Genomic DNA, 26,412 nt, shown 5'->3' with positions numbered 1-26,412 from the left:
TCTATACCTATATGCATCAATAATGACATACAAACACACTATATGTATCAACAAATTAATCAAAAGACCTCCATTACTTACAAACAAGTATAACATGATATCAAATTCAAACAACAAAAAGCATCAAAACATTGCCACCGATAGAAACATGCCAGCAATAGTCACTATTTAGCTATTATTGATAGAAACATATCAGTAATAGCAACTGATAACCCAATTCTCAAATTGAAAGTTATAACTAATAGCAACATGACTAATAACAGTTATCAACGATAGCAACTGATAGCACATTTCTCGATTGAAAGCTATCACTGGTAGTTGCTATCCCTAATAGCAGCTATTAGTCATAGCAATCGATAGTACATTTCTTAAATTAAAAGTTACCAATGATAGCAGTATCATTTATTGCAGCTATCAACGATAGGAACTAATAGCACACTTCTCAAATTAAAAACTACCACTAATAGCAGTCATTAGTGATATTCACTAATAGCAGCTATCAGTGATAGCAACTGATAACGCATTTCTCAAATAAAAAAACTACCACTGATAGCAACTATCAGTGATAACTGCTGATAGCAACTATCGATGATAGCCACTGATAGCACACTTCACAAATTAAAAGCTATCATTGATAATAGTCATCAATGATAGTTTTCAATTTGAGAAAACCAGAAACAACTTGCAAAATGGTGGCTAGACGTAGGTTTTTTGGTTTTTTGCCATTTTTTATTCTATACATATGTAATTATTTTATTCTTATACTACACATTCTATTATTTTGGATTTGAACTTCATTTACGTAACTAGTCTAATTTTTAATGTATATCGACCTGACCCGACCTACTGATTGCTACCCTCAAAAGGGGCCGAAGAATTGTGCAAATATTTCAACGCTTGCAAATTGCAAGGAAGATAAGCCATCACTTTTAACGTCGGACCAGCCCACCCTTTCTGACCCGATCGGAAATTTTAAGAGAGATAATTCAGCCACTTTTTCCAAGAAATAATTATTTTACACAATTTTGTCAAACTTCAAATTTTTATTCGTTTACTTATTGACTCACTTTATCTTGACTTCAATTTGTTTTTTTCTCTTTTTGTTAAATTATCAAAAGTCCTTATGAACTATGGAGTTAGTTCAACACTTCAACTATACTCCCAACTTTAAAAAGTTTAAGGTTTGAAGTTTGTTTCAAAATAATTGTTGAACTTTTTTTTTTTTGTTGAATTCAATTATTTATGTGTTAGTTTATTCGAACAAATCTAAATATATATGAGAAATAAATTTGGTAGTTAGGATTAGAGAAAATATTATAAATGAAAAATTGGAAGCATGAGATTGAAAGGAGAAAGATGACCACATATATGGTTCACATATGTCCTATGTCTTTATTTTTTGTTCCATGTATGTGTTTAGATTTATTCACATAAGTATAAACAAACTTTTTCATCTCTGAATCTAATGAGAAACCACGAGTATTGTTTGTAACAAACTTAAAGGGTTAAAATGAAACTTTTCAAAGTTTATGTGTGTAATTGAAACTGTTTTCATAGTTTATTCTGAGTATCACTTGTAACAAACTTCAAAGGTTAAAACGAGAAAATTTTCAAACTTCTTGTGTATAATTGAAACCGTTCTCATAGTTCATTTAGGAGTATTTCTTTTATTATCTAAGCATAATTTTTTAAAACAATTATAACTTCAAAATTTTCATAAATTAATTTTAAAATATTTAAATTAGTTAATAATAATTTCATCTGTTTAAATAAGTTTAAATTTTCTATCATTAATATTGGGGTGATATCAGTGCATTTTGTTTATATCTTTGGTATATTTTGTCATTTTTTTCATGATATATTAAATTCAAGATTGAACATATAAATTTCTCTAAAATGGCAACACGTAGACGAACATTTAAAAACCTTGTAAATAGAAAAATAGGGAGTGACATAATACTTTAATAAATATAAAAGAAAAAAAATTGGGTACAATCATCTTTATACAACCCAGATTGCACACCAATAAAAATCTACTATCAGATAGATATTATTTAATAAAACAAAAATAAATTTTTAATTTTTTTATTATAAAAAAATGCATGAGATTAGATGCAATTTAATCGTTACTCTAAATATAAAATTAAACTTTTGAAACCATTTCTATTCATTCTGCTTTTGAGTCATTGGGGTCTTTTCTTAATGAAGAAAAAAGGAGAAGTGATGTAACTTCTGGAGTTTTTTTTAATTAACAATGTGAGGAGAGGAACTTCGAATATCTGACCTCCTCAACGAGAACAAATGCTTTATGGTAACTGATATGTAGCTCCTCTTTCGTAATACCGAATTAAGCAATACTTTACAAAATTATTACAGAATTTCGTTAATACACAAAATAAAAAACTCAAATACATGACAAGAAAAGGCGAAAAAGACAAACAATCAAAAATTAAAATCGAATAAAATGGCCATGGGAATCCCACTGTAAATTCACATGGCACAATGTCAGTTTACTTACAGTCCCCTCCAAAGATTCAAAAAAGCAAGATTCCTTGAAGATTCCTTGAAAATTTTGGTCTAACAAGACACGAAAGTTTTCTATTAATGATGAGACCGAACCTTCTTATGATGTCCAGCCAGCCAGCCCAAAGAACCTCTCTTTTTTCCTTTTACTTCTCAATGCCTTGCTGAAGGTATTGTATCAAGTCATACCCAGCCGTGGTCCATTTGTTGTAAGCATCAACACAAACACGGATCATGAAGTTGGCAGCCTCACGCTCGCTCATCTCAGGATGAAATCTCTTTCGGAGGTTTCCGATTGGATCACCTCGGCTGAAGCAGGGCAGGCCACTGTCTAACATCAGTGCCACGGTTGTGATTATCCCATCCATGTAACGACGTGCAGCTAGGTAACCCTTCACACACAAGCTGTTCAAGGCATCCGAATAAGTTACACTTATAGAATTTTTATATAGGATTTAATGAACATAAATACAGAGAAATGAATTACCTGAGAAACAGGTTCCAGGTCTCGCTCTTCATCACCCCAGAAGGATCGAGTAGTTGGGTCATTTCGTGACTCAGCTTGAAGTGTGCGCTCTCAAAACGCATATTACCACCGGGGGAAGTTTCCAGTATAAAACCGAAATCAATATGAATAAGCCTCCCCAAACTACAGTATCATGTAATGCATAATATATGAGACTTGCACGCTTTACAGGAAAATCTAAAATTGGTTCCATCGGGTGAAAGAGAGTGAGAAACCATACTTGTCGAAAAGAAGATTCCCATTGTGTCTATCCTTCGGTTGAAGTAAAAGACTGGCTACTGCATAACCTGCACTACTGATAATGAAGTTTTCGCGGGCTGCTTCGAAACTGGGGGAGCCAACAGGCCCGTAGTCTTGTTGAAATATCTCATACAAACCCCCATCAGTTGTTTCACCCATCTGACTCCGACTTCGGACATTGGGGACCACCTGTAACGTGGAAATTAGCTAGTAAGGGAGTAGGAACCAACTATATCACTGCTTAACGACGTTGATTTATATTATATATCGATTTCTGATAAGAAGAGTGTTAAAGATCATCGAGGACAATGCAAAGTGCAAAAGAAAGCAAAACCCATACCATTTACATGAGAGGACGGAAACTGACCTCAATTATACCTCTCTCAGGGCCAGTTGGGAGAACACCATAGGGAAATAAATAGAGATTAAGCCCAACAGCCTCAAATACATCTCTAAGAAGCGCTATAACTTGTAATGCAAGGACGTCTTGACGGCAATCGTCTCCGACCTTGAAGAAAAAAAGAGTAATGAAGCTATGAAAGGTAAAAACCCCAAAACCAAAGGCTGGTAATAGAATGTGAACAATGAAGGAGGTGTTCCAAAAAGAATAGATTTTCGATGCATGCAACCAAAGGCATACATATAAATCATTGCTTTTTCTGTGTCACAAATATTATTTGGCATTGCAATGTATTTGGTTTGGTTGAATGACTTATTAGCACGTTAATTCTATAATTGCATCCAGGGTTCCCAATCATTTTGTAACTATGCTAGCATACGAGTCAAACTCCATTAATCATGAGCCTAGTTTTAGATTACAGAAAATGAAACTTATAGCTCAATCGCCTAAACTCTAAACTTGTAAGCGTTTGTGGAAGCGACTAAGACAATAAATTCTGAATAAGCCAAAAACAAGGTCTCACGGAAACAATAGACAAATAGGCTTACCTTGAAGATGCAAGCTTGAGGCTTTACATCATTAGGGTCCCCATCACGATCAACCACATTAAATGTAATCATAATAGGAACTTTTGCTGCGGATTGTAAGGGTATTCCACTATCTACCTGTATTCCTTTTACAAGCTTGCTAGGTGCAGTAGGTAGATAGAGATCATCACCATTCATTTCAATCTTCTCCAATTCCCTACATTGAGAGTGCACATTTCAATTGCAATGATAGAATCAAGACAGGAATTATGAGTTTCATGAGTCTGAGAATAGAAATCTACCTTCGAATACCAGCACGACGTTCATCCTTGGGGAGGGGAAAGAGAACACCAGAGATGGAAGTAACTTTGTCAAAGAAATCAAACTCTCTTTGAAACACATCAAGGGCTTTCTCAGAGAAACCGTCAATAATATGCTGCCTAACAACTGGCAATAGCGCTTGAAACGAATTACTCTGTAATTATCACCAAGAATAGTAGTTATTGACCCCAAAAGATGCCTGTATAAAAATGAAGGCCCAAAAAACAAAATTCGAATTGCATTCTGATGAATATAATGTAATATGAAGAAAGCATCTAGTTTGATCCAAAAACATGAAGTAGTTGACAATTAGCGTTCAACCTGAAGACAAATATGTCTCATAACATGTCTCTTTCAAAGTATGAATACCCAAGAAAATCCAAAAATCATGAAGTGGACAATATTGGGCATTAAACCTGGACTTTATTTGGTGTTCTTGATCAAATAAGTTAGACATAAACAAATCGATGGAAAGCTGCAAACATTTTGATTTTGTAGTTCTTCAGGATTAACAAACGATACACCATGGTGACAAGAATAAGGCCTCATGCTTCTCGTTTCCCACATTTTGGAAACCGGAAAGTATCAGTAGTATCATAAACCTCTTTATTCGGAAGTGAGCTTTATGAAAGATTGATCACTTGACAAATGATTGCGATCTATACATCGAAATGTAGCCGTAACTACTTATTTCTTACCTGTGGTTGATAAGATAGTCTAAAATTCTTAAGTACAAAAGTACAAGAAAAATACTTCAGAATTGGGTTGCATCTATCTCTGTGTAGTCCACTCACTCACGTACCCGATCACAAGTTTCCACGTGGCAAAAAATTTTCATTTTAGAAAAAGATATATATTTTTAATATTTATTTTCCCTTTGTCATTGAAGGGATCCATGGAGATGATTGTAGCAAGTATTTCTCAAAATGCAATAACAAATCTATCTTCCAATAGTGTAAATAATTTCCATTATGAACTGTATTTTCCATTACCAGAAGAGATTACGTAAATAGACGTAAATGGAAGGTCATTATATCCTTCATTGGGTAAACCTAAGAATGAATAAACCTTGTAGATTAGGAGTGAATTTTTTTCCCCTGAACATGGATAATATGCATAATGTTTTTGAACAATGATATTGAAATGTCATACCTGATAATGAAAAAATGGATTGTAGAATGTGTTTGACAACTTACAACAAAAAATAAAAAATAAACGAGAGAGAGAGAGAGGAAAAATAACCTGTATGAGCATACCTTTGTAGAGGTGGCTTCTTTCCCCATCTCTGGCTCACAAGTCTCACCCTGCAGGTCAAAAGGTATAGGATTTGGTTGAATAATTTGGCTAACAAGGAAAGAAAAAGAAAGATTATTTAATAAAGATTTTACAGCTAGTACTCATTAGAAATTAAGATTTGATTACTTAGCAGAAAAATATCTGCTGAGGTTTGAGCACTTGCAAATAAAAAGTGAGTTTACGTGAGTGAATTTTACATAAATTCATTTATTTGAGTGATCAAACCTCGAGTTCTTATTCAATTCAGTTAAGAAGTCGACCTGTTTCTCATTTACAAACAACTCCACCAACCCAAAGTATAAAAAAAATAATCAATAAAAATAAGTAAATAAAATGCAATGGAAGAGGCAAAGCGTAATAACAATAACAGTCACATCAGCATTAGCTGAAGAGTTTTCCAAACCTGTAAATGCCAAATAAGAATATGAGCAAATAAATCACTTCTCTGAGCTGCTCTAAGCAAGTATCCTTCAACTAATTTCTGCAAAATGAGAGAATTGAATTAAAATATATATATATATGCACAATAAAGAACTATTGGTTGAATATGCTAAGCAAGCTGGGATGAGATAAAGTGTATTGAGCTTAGGTCTGAAAATAGTGATCTGGAATCCAAGCCCCAACTTTTCTATGAGTTTCCAAATTATGCCAGTATGATTTCTAATTTTGATGGCTTTAGCATGGTAAATTACAAAAGAGAATGCAGAAACCAATGCATAATATAAATATTTCAATAGCCAAACTATTTACAGAACATTTCGCCCAAGTTCTGTGTCCAATTTAGTTGGATTATAGTTAGAATTGTCGAAGAGAAATTGCAGTGTTTCATGGAAATTCTTTTCCCAGAATTTCTACTTGAGACATTTGTGGCGAGCTTGAGGCTGGACAGTCAAGCTGCTTTTAACCAAAAATTTATTTGTGCGATGACGCTTTTCCACTGAACCCTAAGCACCACTAAATGATACAAACCATGGAGAAAATAGACGAACAAATTGTTAATGAAATAATATTGGGACCTCCCTTCAAAGTTTAAAACTCACTCCATCATCATACCGCAGAGCTTGAACTAGCTGTGGCATGAAGAAGGTTACTCGTTCTGGTGGATATGACTCCAAAACCCTAAGTACGTAAGCCATAACACGAGGATGCCCCTTGTATGCAGGAGCAAGGAACTCAATGGCTTGTGTGATTGAACAGGCAGCCCAGTGAGGTAATTGTTGTAAAAGCACTGAATTTTCATCAACAGCCTTTGGGGAGACAAAATATGGCAATGCTTCAGGTATGTAACGGATATCCAATATGTGAGACTGCAAGACAAACCCGGTCAATAGTAAATATCCATTCAAAAGTATGGGTTATAGGAGAGTAATAGAACAGCAAAAATCAGTAAACTATAAAATTGGGACCTGTAAGCAGAGCAGACCTAGTGTTACGTTAGCCGGAATATTGATTTGGTTCCTAAGGGCTAAGATTGACAAAAGAAGTCACCTGTACTTGTTGAGACACTTCAGCCCGTAGTGTTACGTTGGCTGGAAATCTCGAAACTAGAGAAAATGCAATCCGAGGATCTACAGAGTAGGCGGTCCTAGCATATTCAACCCACTTCTCTGAGCTTATTTTTGGTCGAGAGGATGTAGTTTCCCTATTAAAATATGAAATTAAATTTAACGTTCATGCACGTAATAAGATACACGCACTTCACTATGTCATATAAGCAACATGAAAAATTTGCACACTATGATTAGACATCACTTGGTGTTAACTGGTTGGGCCCAAACTTCTAGCCTATCTGCTTCATGCTGGCATAGCATCAACAGTAGTTGCCTCCGTTTTTCTCTGCCCACAGTATAATTCTCCATCTGACCCCAGACTGGGTGACAGGAGTTCTGCAGATATTCAGATACCTTTTTTAAACAATTACTTTACCTTGTAAAATCCAAACTACAATTGCATACATAAAATAGTAATTTTAGGGGTTTTAGAAATCTTAAAGGGCATGGCCATTAGCAGAATAACTTACTTCGCAAATACAACTAGCTTACCAGGTCAACCGAGTTCCCATTCTCTCGTACTTGTCCTTTTACATCTATTTGTGAACCATCTTTAAGGTAATTTGATAGGTACTGAACAAACAAAGCAACAGATTGAGCCTCACTCTGGGCAAAGTTCGTACTATTTATTTCATGCCATTCAGGTTCAAAAGCAAACCACCCTAAAGATGCCCTGGAATATGTATCAATCAGATTATCAAGTTTAAAAAGAGCAAAAAAGCTTTCTAAGTTTATATGAAGGTATAAAATGCCAGTTCTTTCACATTGAGGTGCAAGAAGTGGCCAAGATGAACAGCAGAATGGAAAACTAATTTCCTGGGAATATAAGGGAATAGAAAAATAGGTAAAGTTGAAAATTCAAAAATAATTTTATTAATTGCAATTGTATCAAAAAAGCAGTGTAAGAGTTCATAGTTGAGTTACATCTTCAAATATCTAGTTTGTACAGAATAAAAGATAAAAGAACACTACAGCAAACAGAGAAGTTCTCAGTTAGGCTATAACTTTCCTCCCGAAGGCTAATTAAACCAAGTAATCTCAGGAGAATTCTCGTGCACAGCATAGAAACATTCAAAAGGGTATTATTGCATTTTTCCTTTTCTTCAGATTTTAGAATAGCTAGTAGGTTAAATAACTTTCATTGTTGTTAAACACTACACCAAAGTGGTCCACAAAAAGGATTTAATACATTGCTACAATTTTGAATTGAGCTACATACTCTGACACAACATATTGAATCCATTTTATAGACCATGCTACTTTATATGCTGAATAGGAATGTGATTGATTTTATCATTTAGATAACGAAAAATTCCAACATGTAATTTGTTTGCCAATTTATTGCATGCACCCATGTAATTGGTGGGCGGGATTTTGTATTTTGTTGACAGGTGAACAGTCTTCCTTCTGGACGAGGTAGTGACAGAAAGAGCACTTCAAAGTAGAGTTCTAAACTTCTAAACTCCAAAGTTTAGCATTCACAAATTCCTAATAGCTCACAAAATCCCAATAACAGAACCCTAATGCCTCACTAAAGTTCAATGTGTTTTCTACTGCATTAAATGATATCAATAAAGTACAGGAGAATATCCATATCATTATATACACTAACATTACATATTTTCTACATATATATATATATAGGCATAAATGGAAACCCCGAAGACTAATAAACGAACTATTAGATTAGAGAACACAGATTTGTCCTTATTTGGCACAAGAAACTGACAGAGTTAACTATTTCTTAAAGCTCTAGGCTAGTCACATGTTAATGTAAGGCGTATCAAACGCAAGCTTGTAAATGGAAGAAAACATAATGGAAAATATTAGTATAATTAACAGGGAAGAGTGAACAGAATTCACCTATAAACCCTGTCCTCTAGAAGCTGAAGCCCGCTTTTAAAATTCTGCAAATTGACTTGAGACTGGCAGGAGCAAAATTTGAGCCCTAGAAACATTAAAGTGAAAAAAGAACCAGTAGCTGCAGGATGGTGTGAGAATTTCCATGGGAGCTCTATGCTCCCCTGTAACAAACGACCAAAGAGCAATAGCTGCTCAACACTTTGGTATCTGACAACCTATGTGACAAAAGCAGGATTAGACATTACTATTTTCAGTCGACAGCCAAAAAGAATTGGGAAAGATCCATCAAGATCTTATGTAACTGAAATTGATAATCAAGCAGTCAAATATGAGATGACTCATAAGGACTTCATCATGTGATTTAATAAAAATCTCAGACTACTCATCTATGATATGTCTACCATGAAGAAGGAAAGATAATGAATGTAAAAAATATCCTTCATAAGGTTTGATATTGTCCTATTAGAATTTAGCTCTTTGGAATATAAATTGTTGGTGAAATCATCCATCTCCCTAAACATCCCATCGTGAATCAGATAGCCAACTCCGAAAAAGTACCATAGTCACTATGTGACTGACCAAACAAATTCATAGCATTGAACTTTTCTGGAATTGTTTCCTTGTTGAGTGCATGATAATTGACGCAAAATCATCAACTCCTTTTGGACTAGCCCTTTAATTTCTATTTCTGAGCTTAGGGGTACAAATAAGGTCGTGTATTGATGGGTGATGTGCCTTCTTCAAAGAAATGATTTGGTAGCAAGAGGCCAAGGAAGAGGTAAACAAGATGGCATGTTAGAAAAGCCACCACATCAACTGATCTCAGTTCATCAACGTTTAGCAGTATTGGCAAAACTTGTCTTGGAGCCACGCTAGACAATCACCTCATTTCATTCCCTTCCATTATCATGGCCAGTGGAGACTTACAAAGAAAAAGATCCCCTTCAGTTCACCATTTCTTCCTTTTGATTTTCATATTCATCTTTTGTTAATGTGAGACTAAATATGGGAGAATAACTCATCTTATTCTATACACTAAAGTTGATATATATATAGACATACATGGAAGCCCTAGATTACAATAAAGGACAAAAGGACTAATAAGCTCCTATGTAAACATACATATCCTCTAACAAGGACTTCCAATTCAGATACATGGGAAAGATTGTTGGAAGACTAATCAAGAAAAGGAAGGAAGAAAAATGAAGCTAATTAAAGCAAGAATTCACTCAAACTTTTTACTACAATATACCTTGCTTTGTTGTCCATTCCTTTATGTCAACTTTCGCACCAAAAAGAAAATTCAATCTATATGTGATAACATCCAGGCATGAATGCAATCACAAACCATGCAATCTGAATACATTATGTGCATCTATTTACACCATGATACACAAAAGAGAAAAAAGAGATCAAGAGAGGCTTTAAAAAAAAATTAAATAAGCATAACCTCAAAGCGGTCAAAGAAGAATCCAAGCCATAGTCTATGAGCAATTATTTGTTCGACAGGATCAATTTCAGGTGGCATTTCTGGATCTCCTGGATAAAGATGGGGTCTTAATTTCGCAGTAGGTCCTGAAAAAGCTTCTCTTGAAGAAAAAAGACCTCGTTTTGTATCAATTGTCCATAACCATGCATCAACCAGTTCAGCAAGAATCACACATCCCAGTTGAGGTGCAGCAGATACTAACCATGTCCAAACGAATACACCAGTTTCCATTGCATTAGACGTAGAAATATAAGCTGGACACCAACAGAGAAGGCGTAGAAGTTGTGACAAGCCCTCTATATTGGATTTTGAATCAGTACCCTGGAAAAGATGGTGATATTTTGATGCAAAGAAAACATGGGCAACCAATAGATGTGTCAAACGTAGTAGATGACAATGAGCAGATCTTACCAAATTTGCTAGAAGGAAGGCAGTTGCCTGGGAACAAGTTTCATGAAATTGTGACTTGTCAATCTCTCCACCTGTCTCTGCGTTGTTAACAAATTTCTGGAGTGACTGGACAAACTTTAGGAGCAACATCGCATTGAATGACTCATCTTCACCCTGTGGGTCCTGTGGAAATGCTCCCGTTATCAACCTCTGAAGGCCAATACCAATTCCAGAACCAGTAGGTGCTGCACCAGCAGATTGATACCCACCAAAGGTGTTATACAGCCTTCTCATTCCAGCAATCTCACCCACATAGTTGCACTTAACTGTTGCACTTCCTATGCCTGTACTGAGCACCTCCAAATTAAAGGCTTTTGTCAAATTTAAGTTCCCTCCTGAAGCAGCAGCCGCCGCAGACATGACTGCAGGAATATTTGCTGTTTGTAGTATGCCACTCCAGCAGTCATTTTTACCTGTACCAATTCGTATCTCAGATAAAAGAGAGGCCACATCTGGGGTATGTTGTGCTCTCTGCCAAGTGTTTGCTTTACAAAGCATTTCCTGAATTGTACACATGATACCGTAGATAGCAACTGATTTATCAGACAGCTGAAAATTTTAAAACTAAATAAAATAGAAAAACAAAACTGATAAATATTTTTTTAATAATGAACACGTGATTAAAACAATAACCATGTTATAAAACTATCATAGAAGAGAACCATGCTTTTTTCATCACTCCTACATTTAACCAATGTGGTCCTTCATTAGCATATACTTTTCAACTTGGCTTCTTTTAAATTTTTCGACCAATATTCCCATCTTTGCCAATCTATTTCATCTTCCCATTTTTCAAGTCGTTTCCCCTCTTCATTAGAAATACTTTTTGTTTATTTTTCATATTTTAGATAAAAAAGAAAAATCTAGACAGAAGACACACATATAAAGGAAATGATATTTTAACAGAGGTAGCTGGAAAGTCAGTCTGCTTCAAACCAATTAACATAGATATGCATGCCCTTGTTTGTTTGCAACAAGGAATGAAAGAAGTGGGAAAAAAATAACTCTATGAAGGAAAAGTACAATAACCAACCTGTAAGAGACCCTGGCTAGTGCAAGGAGCATGTGAAAGTGATCTGATAATCCATTCCCGAACAACCTTCTGGTATAATGAACGAACAGTCACTACCCATGCAGGATCATTAACAATGGTAGTTGGCGAGTGGTTATGCATTGAGAAGAGAAGGGAATCCAGACAAGATGAATTCCACATAACCTGTAAGCACTTATTTTGTTTATCTAAATTCATAATGAAAAGGTGAAAAACTTATACCCCCATGACTTTTACCTGAGGAAACTTATCTCTGAACTGTGTTAGTAAGGTCACAGCTACTTCTCGAATATGATCCTCCCTCTGGCACATGCTTTTTATAAGAAAACAGGTATGGGCGTTAAGGATTGAGTTTCTAACTGCAGCTTCATTGCCGATTTCAGAAATCCGTTGTTCCTGAGTCCAGCTTAAAAAGTCAACAAGATGTTCCAAAGCAACAAAACAATATTGCACAGACAGGGAAAATATTTTAAACGTTCAAACCATCATAAAGCACATGATAATGGTGGAAACAAGTACATTCTTGATATTTTACAGTGTCATCTCCTCTACATAGTTATCGCACTGACTCGCCTTTTCACTGAAGCAGCAATATCAATTTTATGAAGAAAAAGAAAAACATTCCAAGGAAAAATTACTGTTTGGGAGAGACTCTTCAGAAAAAATGAGAATCATCCTCAGCTCAAACACTTGCTTAACTTTACTATTCTCAATATTTTTACAAAAACAAAAAGATTATTCTTTTAAATAAAGAATACTTCTTTTCTGTTTGCTGATTTTCAGTTTTTTCTTAAGTTACTGGTTGCAAAAAAACTATAAAATTTCCCAAAACATATTAACCAAAATTTATGAGTTCAAATAAAAATCCAAATAGATTTCTATATAAATTTCTTTTTTAGGCATTCATCAATAAAAACAAACAAAAGAAGGGGGAAAAAGAACGAAAGAAGCAACTAAAAGAGGATTACCAAAACGTTTTATTTTTTTAACACCATTAAGTTACAAGCATAGTTACAAAAAACTCCTTCAAAGGAAAATAAATAAACAGCACAACAGGACTCTGTGAAAGATACAATAAAAGCTCAAAACCTCAAATTAAAATAATCATAAAAGAAACACGAAACACCAAAAGAGATAGGCCTTCAAGCAACAACATGGGGAGCCCTTTCTGCAACACTTCTTAGAATATTCATCAAAGCAATCTTCTCCGAAAGAAGCTCACATTGTCAAAACTCTCACAATTTGAAGCCTCATGAAAGGAAGATAATTATGAAGCCACTGAAACCTTTCCTCCAAGGTAATCAAACTGGCTAAATAAATTTCTAGTCAAAAACATCTTGAGGCAATTTCAGATATCATACTAAAAGCATTCTACTCTGACCTGCCCTTCCTCATTATATAAAGCGCTCTATGTTTCTCAGAATTCCATCCTCCCTTATCTTGACCTATCCTTCCTCATTACTTACATAAAGCATCTGTTTCCTGTCTACTATTGCAACTATATCTATAAAAAAATCCTTTAAAGAAATTGAAATTTTTGTCCACCCATCATGAAAGTTCAGCCTCAAGATGACTATAGTTCAATGTTACTTAATTTCAGCAAAATCCATCTTTGTTTTACCTTTTCCATTTCTTCATTCTTTGGAGTAGTATCCTTACGATCCTTGAACGTTTGGCAACCTTCTCCTAGCTCACCATCCTTTAAGAATTCTTTTTCATATTGCCTTTGAAATTTTTTACCATTCTTCAAAAAATTGACCCAATCTCCCACGTAGACACCCCAAAGAACCATAATGCTTTTTTTAAATCCACCCTTCAATGAAGTTACAATCTCTGCACTAGATTTGAATCTGATTTATCCTTAATCAGACCAAACACTCCTTACAACTTTTTTTTAAAGATTGAAGTTCAGCAGGCCTTGGAAAAGCTTGACTAAGGACCTTCCAGCCATAGCTCTTGCTCCTATGGTAAACTAATAAAAACAAGCTGCAGTATCTCATCTCCTCCAATCTGAACTCACTGCCCTTATAACCAAAAAAATAAACTAAAATAACAAATAAATTCTTGTTTTCTCCCCTGTAACTGCTACTCCATTCTTTAGTTTCCATTTATACAAATGAAAGTGAAGAAATTCAGAGGCAAGTGAAAAGGAGCGAGAGAGCGCCATTTCTTCCTAAGGTTTTCATCATGACCGGTACATTTTCACGGATCAATTTAACCACATTCAAATTGCCACCCAGCAACTAATAAAGTTCTAGTTAGCTTAGCGAACAAATTAGAAAATGGGAAAACAATGAACTTCAACAACTTCCTCGACTGGATAGAGGGGTCATTCAACAAGAGAAGAAGGATGTCCCAGGCCAAACCCCAAGCACCAATAGTTTTCCAACCGATCTTTTTAGAGCTCCACAAAAAAACTAAATTCATTGCTGAAGAAGCAAAAGGTTCTAATGAAAGAACTTCCATAACATATATGGCATTAGACTGTTCCCCAAGTTTTATGGCACAAGGCAGCATTTACTATTGCGTTAAACTTCATCCAGCAATATCAAACAAGCATATTAGTCCTAACAGTTTACATACCTTATATCTTCTATAGAAAACTAATTAAAAACCTGACAGAGTAAGAAAGCAAAAGAAGCAGAAACATGCATGTCCATCACTGTTGTTCCATATTATCTAATATTGGTTGATAGTAATATTATTTTCCTTCCTCGTATCCTTTTGAAAATGTGTAAAAATTTTAATTTTTACTCATAATAACTGAAAAAGAACGTTCTTCCACGTATGATGTTTGTTCTCCAACACTCCTATTTACACGATCTTAAACTAGCAATAGGAGGCTAGAAGTTCTATTCTCCATCAGAGGATCATTTCTAGTTTGTTCTTCTTGGAATCTTGGAAAATGTTCATATGCTGCATTAAATGAAATATCGTAAACAGATTCCCATTTTTCAGAACATTAGTCCAGCAAAAAGAATGAGATATCTATTCGTATAAAATCCCTTTGAAGAAGAAAGTTCATAAGAGCTATAAGTTACATAAAGCAATAACATACCAGCCAAGATACTGCAGTTTCATATGCCCTATGGACCAGTGCTGTCAAACATTGTAAGACGGCTGGAACAAGATTTGGAGTTTTAAGATATTCAAAGACACAACTGAAGGCACTTCTAGAAGCATCCACATTTATACTACCATTGAGGATCCCACCATTGCTGCTAAAACGTGTAATCTCAAGGAAAGAAACAGCAAGAAGATATGTGGCCTTCACACCTGTACAAAAAAAGCGCTAAAGTTTCAACTTTCAAGAATATATCATGAAGAACCAGTAAAGATTAATTTTCTGGAGATCTGTTGAAAGGAGCACAAAAACATGCCTTTAGAGCTGTGTCCTCGATATAAGAGCTAAAATTATCAAGTAAACATTTAAGTCAAACAAAATGCAACCTGAAATTGTGTTCATCGCAGAAATATCAACTCTCCCTCCTAAAGCAGTAGCAAGTGCAGCTCTTTGGGCTAGAACAACTTTCTCATTGGCAGTTCCTTGACGACTAACTGGGTTTTGAAGAGCATTAAGTTCCAATTCATCTTCAAGCCATTTAACAGTGCTAACAACCTTTGAAAGATATGAATTATTTTTCAAGAACTCCAAATAGGCTATACTTTAAAACATTTCAAATCAAAGTCATATTTTCCAAAAGGGGTTTATAAGAAAAGAGTTTGATAGGAGTATATAGCTTAGAACTTCATGTGATTGTGTACAGCCAGCTACCAATGTCTTCACTGGACAAACATTCAAACCGATTTGTTCACAGACTAGGCAATAGAAGTACATGGGATCACAATTGAAAAGTAATTACAAGAAGAAGAAAAAAAAATGAGGAGAGACTTGACGCCCAATCCTATTTCAAAGAAGATCACAAATAGATCAAAAGAGAGCTCCTCATGTTGCTATAGAAAAATAGCAATTGAGAACCATAGGACACCATAAAATAAATCCTACTTCAATCCGCACCTAACAAACTTGTCACAAGAAAATTATACAAATTCTAAGAGAAAAGGTAAAGGCATTAAGTTTATAGAAGTTTTTTTATTTCTACATAGCAACAAATGACTTCCTTCATATTAAAAGGTTCGGGTTTTGAGTATGATCCCTTTGTTACTTCGATACAAAATCTTGTGGATCACCCTTCTCTTGTTGATGTGAGTCTGTTGCTTGCCTCGAACAACAAATGGTCATTGATCAACTTAATAATATTCAAGCCAATCTGGCTAACCTCAGTGTTCAGTCCAATCAACAACGGTTTAACAAGAACTCACGTACGTCTAAATCCCTCTCTCCCTTCTCCCCAAAACAGATCCCTACCCCTGTTCCTTCCCCTTTCCCCCCATTTCCCCGACTTTTAACTCTAGCCCTAGTGTTGTGGGTCCTCAACCCTCCCAAAATCGTAACCAGAAATGGCCTCCTAACTCCAATAAACCTCGGCCACAATGCCAAATATGTGGAAAAATGGGCCACACTGCACTTGTCTGCTATTATCATATGATCCTGAAGTACCAACCATCAATACCTATTCAACACAAGCCCTCTTTGCTAATTTTCAACCATCCATCTCAAAATACTCTTTCTTCACCTTATTCTGATAACACCTTTCCACCCTCCTCTTAACCAAATCCTGACAATACTTGGTTCCTTGATTCAGGTGCTACTCACCATATGACTCCCGACTTAAATAATATACAGCAACCACTACCCTACACTAGAGATGAGCAAGTTGTTATTGGAAATGGTATGTCTCTCCCTATTCTGAATATTGGTTCCACTATTCTTCGATCTCCTGTGTCTTCCACATCTCTGCATCTTAAATCTATTTTACATGCTCCTTCACTCTCCTAATTTAATTAGCATTGCAAAGCTTTGTCATGATAATCAAGCTTATGTTGAATATCACCCCTTTGATTTCTTTGTGAAGGATCTAGTCTCCAAGACCACTCTTCTTCAGGGATCTCTTGATGGGGGTCTCTATAAGTTGTCCATCCCAGTTTCATCAAGTCTCTCCAATGCCCAGGGGCTTTTCTCTCGACACTTCAAGACTCGTCGAATTGGCATCATCATCTTGGTCACCCAAGTTCTTTAGTTCTTAGGAGTGATTTAAATTCCTGTAATGTTCAAACAAAGGAAAGAAACACTAGTGCTGTTTGTTCTTATTGTCAAATGGCTAAAAGCCATTGTTTACCATTTGTGTCTTCTTCTTCTCACTTTGTTAGACCTTTTCAATTGGTTCAATCTGATGTATGGGGTCCATTCCCGATTTTTTTAATCAATGGAGCTTGCTGTTTCTTACACTCTATTGATGACTACTCAAAATTTACTTAACTTTATCTCACGAAAACCAGAAATGAAACTGTCTTTATTCCAAAGATTGGAATCTCTAGTCAAGAACCAATTTCAAACAAAAATGCAGGCCATCCAAATCGATGGAGGTACTGAATTCCATGCGTTAGATCCCATCCTTTTAGCTAATGGCATTCATCATCGGTTGTCTTGTCCATACACATCCCAACAAAATGGGAGTGTTGAGAGGAAAAACTGCCTTGTTGTTGAAGTTGGACTTGCTTTATTAGCTCAATCTTGTGTTCCTAAAAATGTTTGGTCTTATGCATTTCAAACTGCTACTTACATTATTAACCGTCTTTCTACTCCTACCCTTGATAACCTTTGTCCTTACCAACTCCTTTTTGGAACTTCTCTCAATTACAAAATTCTCAAGTCCTTTGGATGTCTCTGTTTTCCTTTCCTTTGCCCGTATAGTGACAATAAATTGCAATTTCGTTCCAAAGAATGTGTGTTTCTAGGGTATAGCTCTTAAGAGTTATCTTTCCCTTGATTCCTCTTCTAGACTTTTGTATTGTCCCGCCATATCATGTTCAATGAGTACACTATTCCCTGTAAATCTACCTTATCCTTAAGTGTTCCTCGTGTCCAATCCACGTTTATTAATCCCTTTTACATTACAAGTCCATGTTTTCCAGTTTCTCTTTCTTCTTCCCCTACCTTGGAGACTCCTCTTTCCAATTTAACTTCTGCTCAACCCCAGCCCACCGTCCCCTCTAATTAACCTTAACCTTAACACCCTCAGCTTCCACATCTCCTACCCCATTAACCTTAACACCATCAGCTTCTGCATCCCCCAACCCATCCACCTCAACCAATTCTTACCATTCCTCCCCAGGCTCTGTCCCATTACCTACTACCCCACCTTCCTCGCCTGACCAACCTCAACCTCTACCTCCCATCAATACCACACACGATGGTCACTAGGTCCAAAGCAGAAATCTTCAAACCCAAAGCCTGGCTCTCCATCAAAAAACCCCCCAACAACCCCTACTCTTTACCAGAAAATTACAAAGAGGCTTACTACTAATCCCAAATGGCAGCAAGCAATGATCCAAGAATATCAAGCCCTGTTACGTAACAACACTTGGTCATTGGTTCCAGAACCCTCTAACAGAAAGTTAATCAGTTGTAAGTGGGTTTTAGCTTGAAAGCTCAGGCCCAAGGGCGAGATTGATCGCCACAAGGCAAGGTTGGTTGCTCAAGGGTACAATCGAGCATATAGTATTGACTATTTTGAGAAGTTCAGTCCAGTTATAAAGCCAGCTACCGTACGCATTGTGCTGTCCTTACTGTGTCTTATATTTGGCAAGTTAGGCAACTAGACGTTTAGAACACATTCCTCCATGGTGACTTAAAGGAAGAGGTGTTTATGAGGCAGCCCGATGGTTTTCTTAGTTCCTCTCATCCACACTATGTGTTGCGCCTGAGTAAATCTCTATATGGCCTCAAGCAAAGTCCACGATGCCATGTGCTTGTTTTGCAAAGTTGAGTTCTTTTCTTTTTGGCTGGGGATTTCATGGTTCAAAGGCTGATGCATCCATGTTTATTTTCAACAAAGGTTCTGCTTTGGGTTTTTTTTTCTTTTTTTTTTCTTGATATACGTTTATAACATCCTAGTAATGAGCAACAAATCTCATCATATTCAGCACTTTATTTCTGCCTTGCATTCCAGTTTTGCACTAAAAGACATGGGCAACTTGTCATATTTCCTGGGTGTTCAAGTTTCTCGGTCTTCAACTTCTCTACATCTTTCCCAAACCAAGTACATCAATGATCTCATTTGCAGGGCAAATATGAAGGATTGTAAGCCTTCCCAGTTCCCATGGTCGTTGAACCAAGTATGTCATTACATGATGGTACTCTTGATAGTCCAACTGAATACAGGAGTCTTGTTGGGGCTCTCCAGTACTGCACTCTCACAGGACTGGACATTTGTTACACGGTGAACAAGCTTTGTCAGTTTTTTACATGCTCCAACATCTACCCATATGCAGGCTGTCAAACGCTTAATTCGATACTTGAAGGGTACTGCTCATCTTCGTATTTCTCTTACTCCATCTCCATCCCTAACTCAATAGCTATTATGTTATACAAATGTCGATTGGGCAAACTGCCCTGATGACAGGAAGTACTAGTGGATTTTGTGTCTTTCTTGTCTCCAATCTGATTTCCTGGAAATCGTCCAAGCAACATGCGGTGTCTCGTTCCAGTGCAGAGTCCGAGTATCATGGCATATCCTGCATGATGCTGAAATTATGTGGCAGTCCATCTTGTCTGAGATTGGTGTTCCTTGTGCTGGAACTTCCTTACTACTTTGTGATAACATCAACGCAACATATATGACAGAAAATCTGGTTATGCATAATCACATGAAACATATAGAGATTGACCATCATTTTATTCGAGAACGTGGGCGAAGAAAGCAGCTGGCCATTAAATTTGTTTCCTATGATGAACAGTTGGCTGATAGTATGACTAAGGCTCCTCCCCACCAAAGTTTTAGAGTTTCAGAACCAAGCTCACTGTCCTTGTCAATGCCTGTTCACTTGAGGGGGATGTTAGAATAGGTATTAATCTGTAGTTTTAAACATTGTTTATTATGGTTTTTCTCTGTTTATTTTCCTTCAATGACTGATGTACGCAGTACACGTAGCTTAGGCCTTGGTTATTTAATACAGCTCAAGGCCTCAATATCAATGCTGAGGATTATTCCCATTCTATTATTTTTCAGATTTTGTCTCTCTTTAACAAACATGATTCTTTCTCTAAAAAGCTCTTTGCACAACCTAAATACACTTCATCAACTAGCTCCATCACATGTTGTGCCTCATCTATAGTCACTCTGTGAAAATGTAGTATTTAGATGCCCTTAGAATGACAACAGAGTCCGCATGTTTATGGATTGTGAAAATAGAACAGTATCTAAAATGAACAATTTGAGCTTTTTGGTCTATATATGCCCAAACTAAAATGAAATTTGCTTCTCCATCACTCAATTCACTCGAACAAGATTTTATCATCGGCAAAGACTTCATTTTTTCGATAAAGGAGGAGCATAATTCTGCAGATCAGTCAATCGTTTTGCCTTGCAAATGTTTTGACCTGAGATTCTGCTGTATTGTCTTCATTCTTGAAGTTTAGCGTTCGTGTAAAAGGTCGTAGGACTTAAAGTTTGTCGAACTTGGTAGAGGAATGGGCCATTGGAAGACTCGCTGAGGTGGAATTTCGTTTTATGCTCAAACGGAGGGGGAAAGCACTTCGTTAACCTCCCCCCCCCCAAAAAAAAGGAAAAAAAAAAAGAGAGAGAAAGGATGAGGGAAGAGAAGAAGAGAAATTTGAGATGAAAGTTGACGAAAAAGAAGTTACAGTCGCCAGCGTCCACGCCACGGACGGTGGCAGCGGGCAGTAACCACTGGTTTGAAATGGTAGGAGGAAGTTGAACGAAGAGTCCAATACCTTGGTGCTTTCGATAAATCTGAAATCTAGTCTCCTATGCTAATGTATGGTTGTTTTCTAAAAAATCATTTTATTATCTGCAACATTTTTATTATAAATTTTAAAAACATTTTCATACTTGTTGCGTGAAAATTATTATTATTAGAAAAAATTTCAAAAAATATCAAATTATTTAAAAAATAGTAAAAAAATATTGATAGACTTCCATTAATTTTTATCGAAGAATATTAAACTTTTCTTATTTTATGTAAATAATTTCTCTTATTTTTCTATTTTTAAAAATTCCCTTATCAATATTTATTTAATTAATTTCGATAAAAAAATTAATTTTGAGAAACTAAATCTATTAAAAGTATGGGACTAAAATTGAATCATTGATAGTATATAGATTAAAGTTGTAGAAAGAGATAAAAATAATATTTTAATCAATAATAAATAAAAATAAACTGTTTTTATTTAATAGTTAAAAAGTAAACAAAAAATCTTTTAATGAAGAATAGATATCAAGTTGATTTTCTTTTAATTATTAGAAGAAAAACGGGGTGCTACTAATTGCACAATTTTAGTCGAACAAGTGTAGTGGGCTTTACACCTTCAACCAATTGGTCCAGAATATATGGTTAAGCTAATTGAGCCACACTAAATTTTACTTCAAAATTAGATAAAAGTGTTGCAATGTTAAAATTTTTATCTCGATGATTTTATCTTTGAAATATTATTATAAGAAAGTCTTTTCCCATACATTCGACAAATTTTTTAAAATAAAAAATCAAATGTATATAAAAAAATTTATATTCACGAGTCTTCAAGTCAGCTTAAAAGCACTTCAACTAACCTCACGAAACAAACTCGCTTAATCCTACAATCAAATGGAGGACAAATTGATAGAACTTTTAGAGAAAAATATAATAAATATAAGAGAAAATTATTTTAAATGACAAAACCGCTTAAAATAATTATAAATAACAACAAAATATCATAGTCCATCTTCGATAGGCCATAATAGATGCTTATCAATCTATCATAACACAGATAGACTATAGTCTATCATGATCTATCATAGTTTATTGTAAATAAACGATAAAATTTGGCTATATTTGTAAATATTTTAGTTCATTTTCCTATATTTCAAAATAACCCTAAAAATAATTTTGCTTAAAATTTGAGAGTGCTGAAAAAGTCATTAATTTGTACACTATCAAACTTAATTTGTGCCTAACTTGTAATTGGTGGGATTATGAGATTTTATGCATTGCTTTTTACAAAAAAAAAAAAAAAAAAAAAAAAAAAAAAAAAAAAAAAAATTAAGGGGTAGACTAGCACAAATAAAGAGAATTACAACACCTAAGAACTGTAAAGTTTAAATTATATATAAATTGAATTAATTAATTTTCTACTGCTATAGCTAATGAAAAGCTGATTGGAAAAGTTATTATTAAATCATTCCAAAAACTCAATAAACGACATTTTAAAACTGATGAGAAAACAAATGCAGAAATCGAACATTAAAAATTTATAAATATAGTAAAATTTGTAATCCACATACCTGTCATAATCACGATGATTAAGATATCGACTAATTAGTAAATATGAGCAAAGGATTTAGTGATCAACTTACAAGTGGAGGAGTCCCTTGAGAAATACGCTGAACAGCAGATGACCACCGCTTATCCCACATATATGGTCCGCTAACAGCTTGAATGGCAGTCGTTCCCACACTTCCCGCACTGCTCACTGTGGTGGATATTGCTTTTGAGGGAACTGAAGAATTTTGGATTGGAGGTGCTAACCCAAATAGAGCAACATAAAACCACAAGTTTCGAAACAGCTTCAAAAGTGATGGTTCAACATCACCCGTAGGGCTAAAATCTGAACAGATTTCAGCTACAGCAGGAAGTAGAGGCCCCAGAAAATCTGCCCCACTCCTGTAACAATTGGATCATCAGTTTTGAAACTTCTACAGTGAATAAGGGTGGGATAGAATTAAAATGGCACAAACGAAAATTAGAAACTCAATATACAATTCAGCCAATAGGAAAGTTCAACAATTGAACCTTTGACCTCTTAGTCTAATTGAACCATGCTCAGATTGTAGATACTAAATTACAAATTTGGTGCGTTCAGATCAGTTAGAATCTGTTTTGAGTATAAGGTCTCATTGGTAAAATCTTAGATATGCAAAAAACTAAATCCACAATCTACCAAACTTATAATGTAACGTTAATAAAAGCACAGATTGGTTGGAAATATTTACAATAATAATGGAGTGTACCTTGCATTTCTGGAATCAGCAGCAAGTCCTACATCTGAACAAAGAGAGAGTAACCGGTAGCGGTAGTCTGAACGCAATTTAGAACTGGTAAGTCCACTAGCAATAAGAAGAAATCCTGTGGGAAGAGTCTAGAATGTAATTGAAACAGTGAGCATTCATGTGATAAAGAGTATGGGTTTCTGGTAAAGTAACATTCAAAGACAAGTCACCTCTAGACGTTCAGTAGTTGCTTCTGGAGCCGGTGCACTTCCCTCAGGAGGAGGAGATGCGGCATTTGAAAGTTTACTCAAGTAACTTCTTGTCATCAGAACAACTGTCTCCCTGTAAGACTTCTCAAAACCTAAGCTTGCCATGCGAGATATAGCATCCAGAAACTGCAATTCATATGTGGTTTTTAATAAAAATGGCAATGAAACCCAACAAGTCTTATTAAATATGTTGATGTAAGACAAGGGTCTCATACTTGGAGTCGTAATAAACAGGGAGATGACGCATCACCCTCTTCTAAGCTTTCAATAAAAAGTGGTAAAATCATATCCACGATTTCAGACTTCTTCACTGCAACGTTCAAATTAGCTAACAAACGTATGCCATTAAGTTGAAGAGGAGGAACCCCTTTCTCTCTGTTTACCTGAAAGAGAAATTTCAAGTTCAGACTCTATTTGTTAGAGACCTTTTTCAGTTACCCAAAGCAGGATTTTAGAGTAGATTTTATAAAACCAAAACCTGTTCTTCATAATCATTCCTTCCACGAATGCTTGCAGTCAATCCCATGATGAATGTGTCGACAGGAGCTCGCTCCTTTGTCCAGCACGATTCAATTATCTCACACATTGTCTTGGAGACAGTCTCAAACATTCCACCATGGCTGCTGTCAGAGGGATCGGTCTGGAAGAGTAACACCAGAGAGTAAAAACCAAATGAATAAAACTATCTATTGCATATTTTCCAGCTGACCTGAATTCCAAATCTAGAACCATTGAATATACCTGAGCACAGACTGTTAAAACAAGAGGTTTAAGCCGGATAAGCAAGACACGCAGTGGCTGACCTTTCCAAGCAACAGCAATTTTCCCTAGTACTGCAAGTAAACAGCTAAAAAGTTCTTCACAAACTCTCAGTTTTCGCCAAATTGAGAGAATGCATGCTTCAGCAGCATCCATTAATAAGGCAAAGGTCTCGAAGACCAACTTCTTAGCCACTTTTCCTTCAGAATCAAGGGAACCAAGGCTCTTAAGTTTCAATTTAGCTGCAGCTTTATAAACCAAGAGTTTTGCGTTTATTCTGGCTTTTAAAAGGGACCCTTGTTCGTTCCAATCTCGCTTACGAATCTGCTCATATACAATACAAAACGGAAACAAAACTTACGCCTCAATTTTTTCAGAATCTCGTTTCCTAATAAATAACTAACCATCGTTGATATTAAGAGCTTACCTTCACAAAAATTAAAAGGGACTGGAGCTGCTTCTTCGCTATCGCTCTCACCTGATCCCAAAGCCAAGAATCAATTCGAGCTTTATCCAAAATGTGGGCTAACAATTCGAACGCAATTGCTTGCTTCTCTAAACTTTCCAAAGACTCTTCTTCAAAGCTTGAAACCTGTTGCTTCAGCAAGATTTCTCCACCTCCACCACCATCATTGAGCCCAAACATTGGACCCAATTGATCAGAACTACTCTTCCACAAAATCCCACTGCCATACGAAGTCGCAGTACTCTTCCACGACGAAATATTATCATCCCCAACTCTTGAACCCGAATCATGGCTCCCCTCATTTCGAGGACTTGAACCGTCAATAGAATGAGATGCAGAAGAATCAGAGTTTCCCTGCATCAGTTCCCTCGGTGCACAAGAGCCCGTCATCAAATACCGTTCAATCACCATATCAACAAGTTTATTAGCATCAGAAGGCAAAATCGGAAGGAAATGTTTCGAAAAAACCATCAAAAATGACCTAGAAATACCCAAATCCCCCCCACCGGAACTAATAGCAGACGCCACAACCTCACCAGTATAGACAGCGACATCTGCAGAAAAATCCGGCGTTATTTCGGTTGCTTTGGACACATAGCCCAAAAACTCGGTATAAAACAACGTAATGGAATCATTTCCGTAAGTCGGCGGCCAGAAGGAGTGGTTAAAGGAGGAAGGTATAGAGCGAATAAACTCGAGAACGACGGCCTTGGGTCGGGGCTCGACGGAATCAGCGCATTTAGAGAGAAATCGAGCGACGGCAAGTATAGCATTGAGTTGGGATCGTGAAACGCGAGGTGAATCGGAGAGAAGGGCGTCGGGTGGAGGGCAACGACTGCAAATCCATGCAATCTTCTCGAAGAAAGCAGAGGGGTTTTGTGCAATCAAATCGCAGAGCTCGAGCAAAGCTTCCATCGCGATCAAATTCAGGGAGAGTGGAGGAAGAAACAGAGAGAATCAAATTGAATTGTTCTTCGGTTGAATCATGTTGTTCATCATTGTGATGATCGTTTTTGCGTTCGCAGAAAGAGAGAGTTTCGCGCCCTGTGAATCCATTCATTCCCACGTTCTTTTCTAATTTCTCTCTACCGTTACCGAGTCAGCGGGACCCTTGCGCCACATCTTTTCATCCATTTTTTTTGGTCGTTAATTCCCTTAAATTATAATTTATGGGGGAAAAAAACCCCTACCATTAATCACACCTTCCGTTTTCAACTTGATAAACCAATATTTTTCTTTTCTTTTCGAGCTTATCAATATTGGGATGAAATTTTGAATTTTTAACTTATAAATTAGTTAAGTTTACTTTTATCCCGAGTATAATAGGGATGGAAGTTAGAACTATAAATCTCACGATGGCTAATATATATTATATATCTTTTTTCTTTTTTTATAAGTAATACAAATAAGAGCGAGGTACTAAGAAGATATCAAATCACTAGACAGACACGGTAGCATCGATCCATGGGGACTTCAACCCAGACACTAGAGACTTTGGTTCGTCGTGCATTACATGCTAGAATGGGAACAATTATATTACATATTCATGTACAAAAAGATAAGCCTAAACTAAT

At 36.0% G+C, this 26,412-nt stretch overlaps 1 protein-coding gene across 2 annotated transcripts; it reads right to left on the bottom strand.

Annotated features, from left to right (window-relative positions):
* Positions 1-2,296: 2,296 nt before the first annotated feature.
* LOC120089504 (phosphatidylinositol 4-kinase alpha 1-like) lies at positions 2,297-25,940 on the bottom strand. 2 transcript variants are annotated; one of them, XM_039046993.1, is made up of 26 exons: positions 24,800-25,940; positions 24,355-24,696; positions 24,092-24,253; positions 23,829-23,996; positions 23,575-23,739; positions 23,366-23,493; positions 22,712-23,018; positions 15,687-15,855; positions 15,295-15,512; positions 12,474-12,632; positions 12,219-12,401; positions 11,147-11,686; positions 10,697-11,056; positions 9,247-9,461; positions 7,876-8,056; positions 7,586-7,719; positions 7,322-7,475; positions 6,874-7,140; positions 6,237-6,314; positions 5,794-5,841; positions 4,519-4,691; positions 4,238-4,433; positions 3,657-3,797; positions 3,270-3,478; positions 3,011-3,172; positions 2,297-2,928 (listed from the first exon to the last, which is right to left on the bottom strand). In XM_039046993.1, exons 1-26 carry the CDS (start codon positions 25,751-25,753, stop codon positions 2,670-2,672), a joined length of 6,072 nt encoding a protein of 2,023 aa, XP_038902921.1. In that variant the 5' UTR covers positions 25,754-25,940; the 3' UTR covers positions 2,297-2,669. The 2 variants fall into 2 exon arrangements, with proteins under 2 accessions (XP_038902921.1, XP_038902922.1); XM_039046994.1 differs by having other exon boundaries at positions 12,219-12,287.
* Positions 25,941-26,412: the final 472 nt, after the last annotated feature.

Source organism: Benincasa hispida, chromosome 10 (genome assembly GCF_009727055.1).
Source record: "Benincasa hispida cultivar B227 chromosome 10, ASM972705v1, whole genome shotgun sequence".
Lineage (NCBI taxonomy): Eukaryota > Viridiplantae > Streptophyta > Magnoliopsida > Cucurbitales > Cucurbitaceae > Benincasa > Benincasa hispida.
The sequence above is the reverse complement of the archived record's forward strand: the minus strand, read 5'-3'. Positions and strand labels throughout refer to the sequence as shown.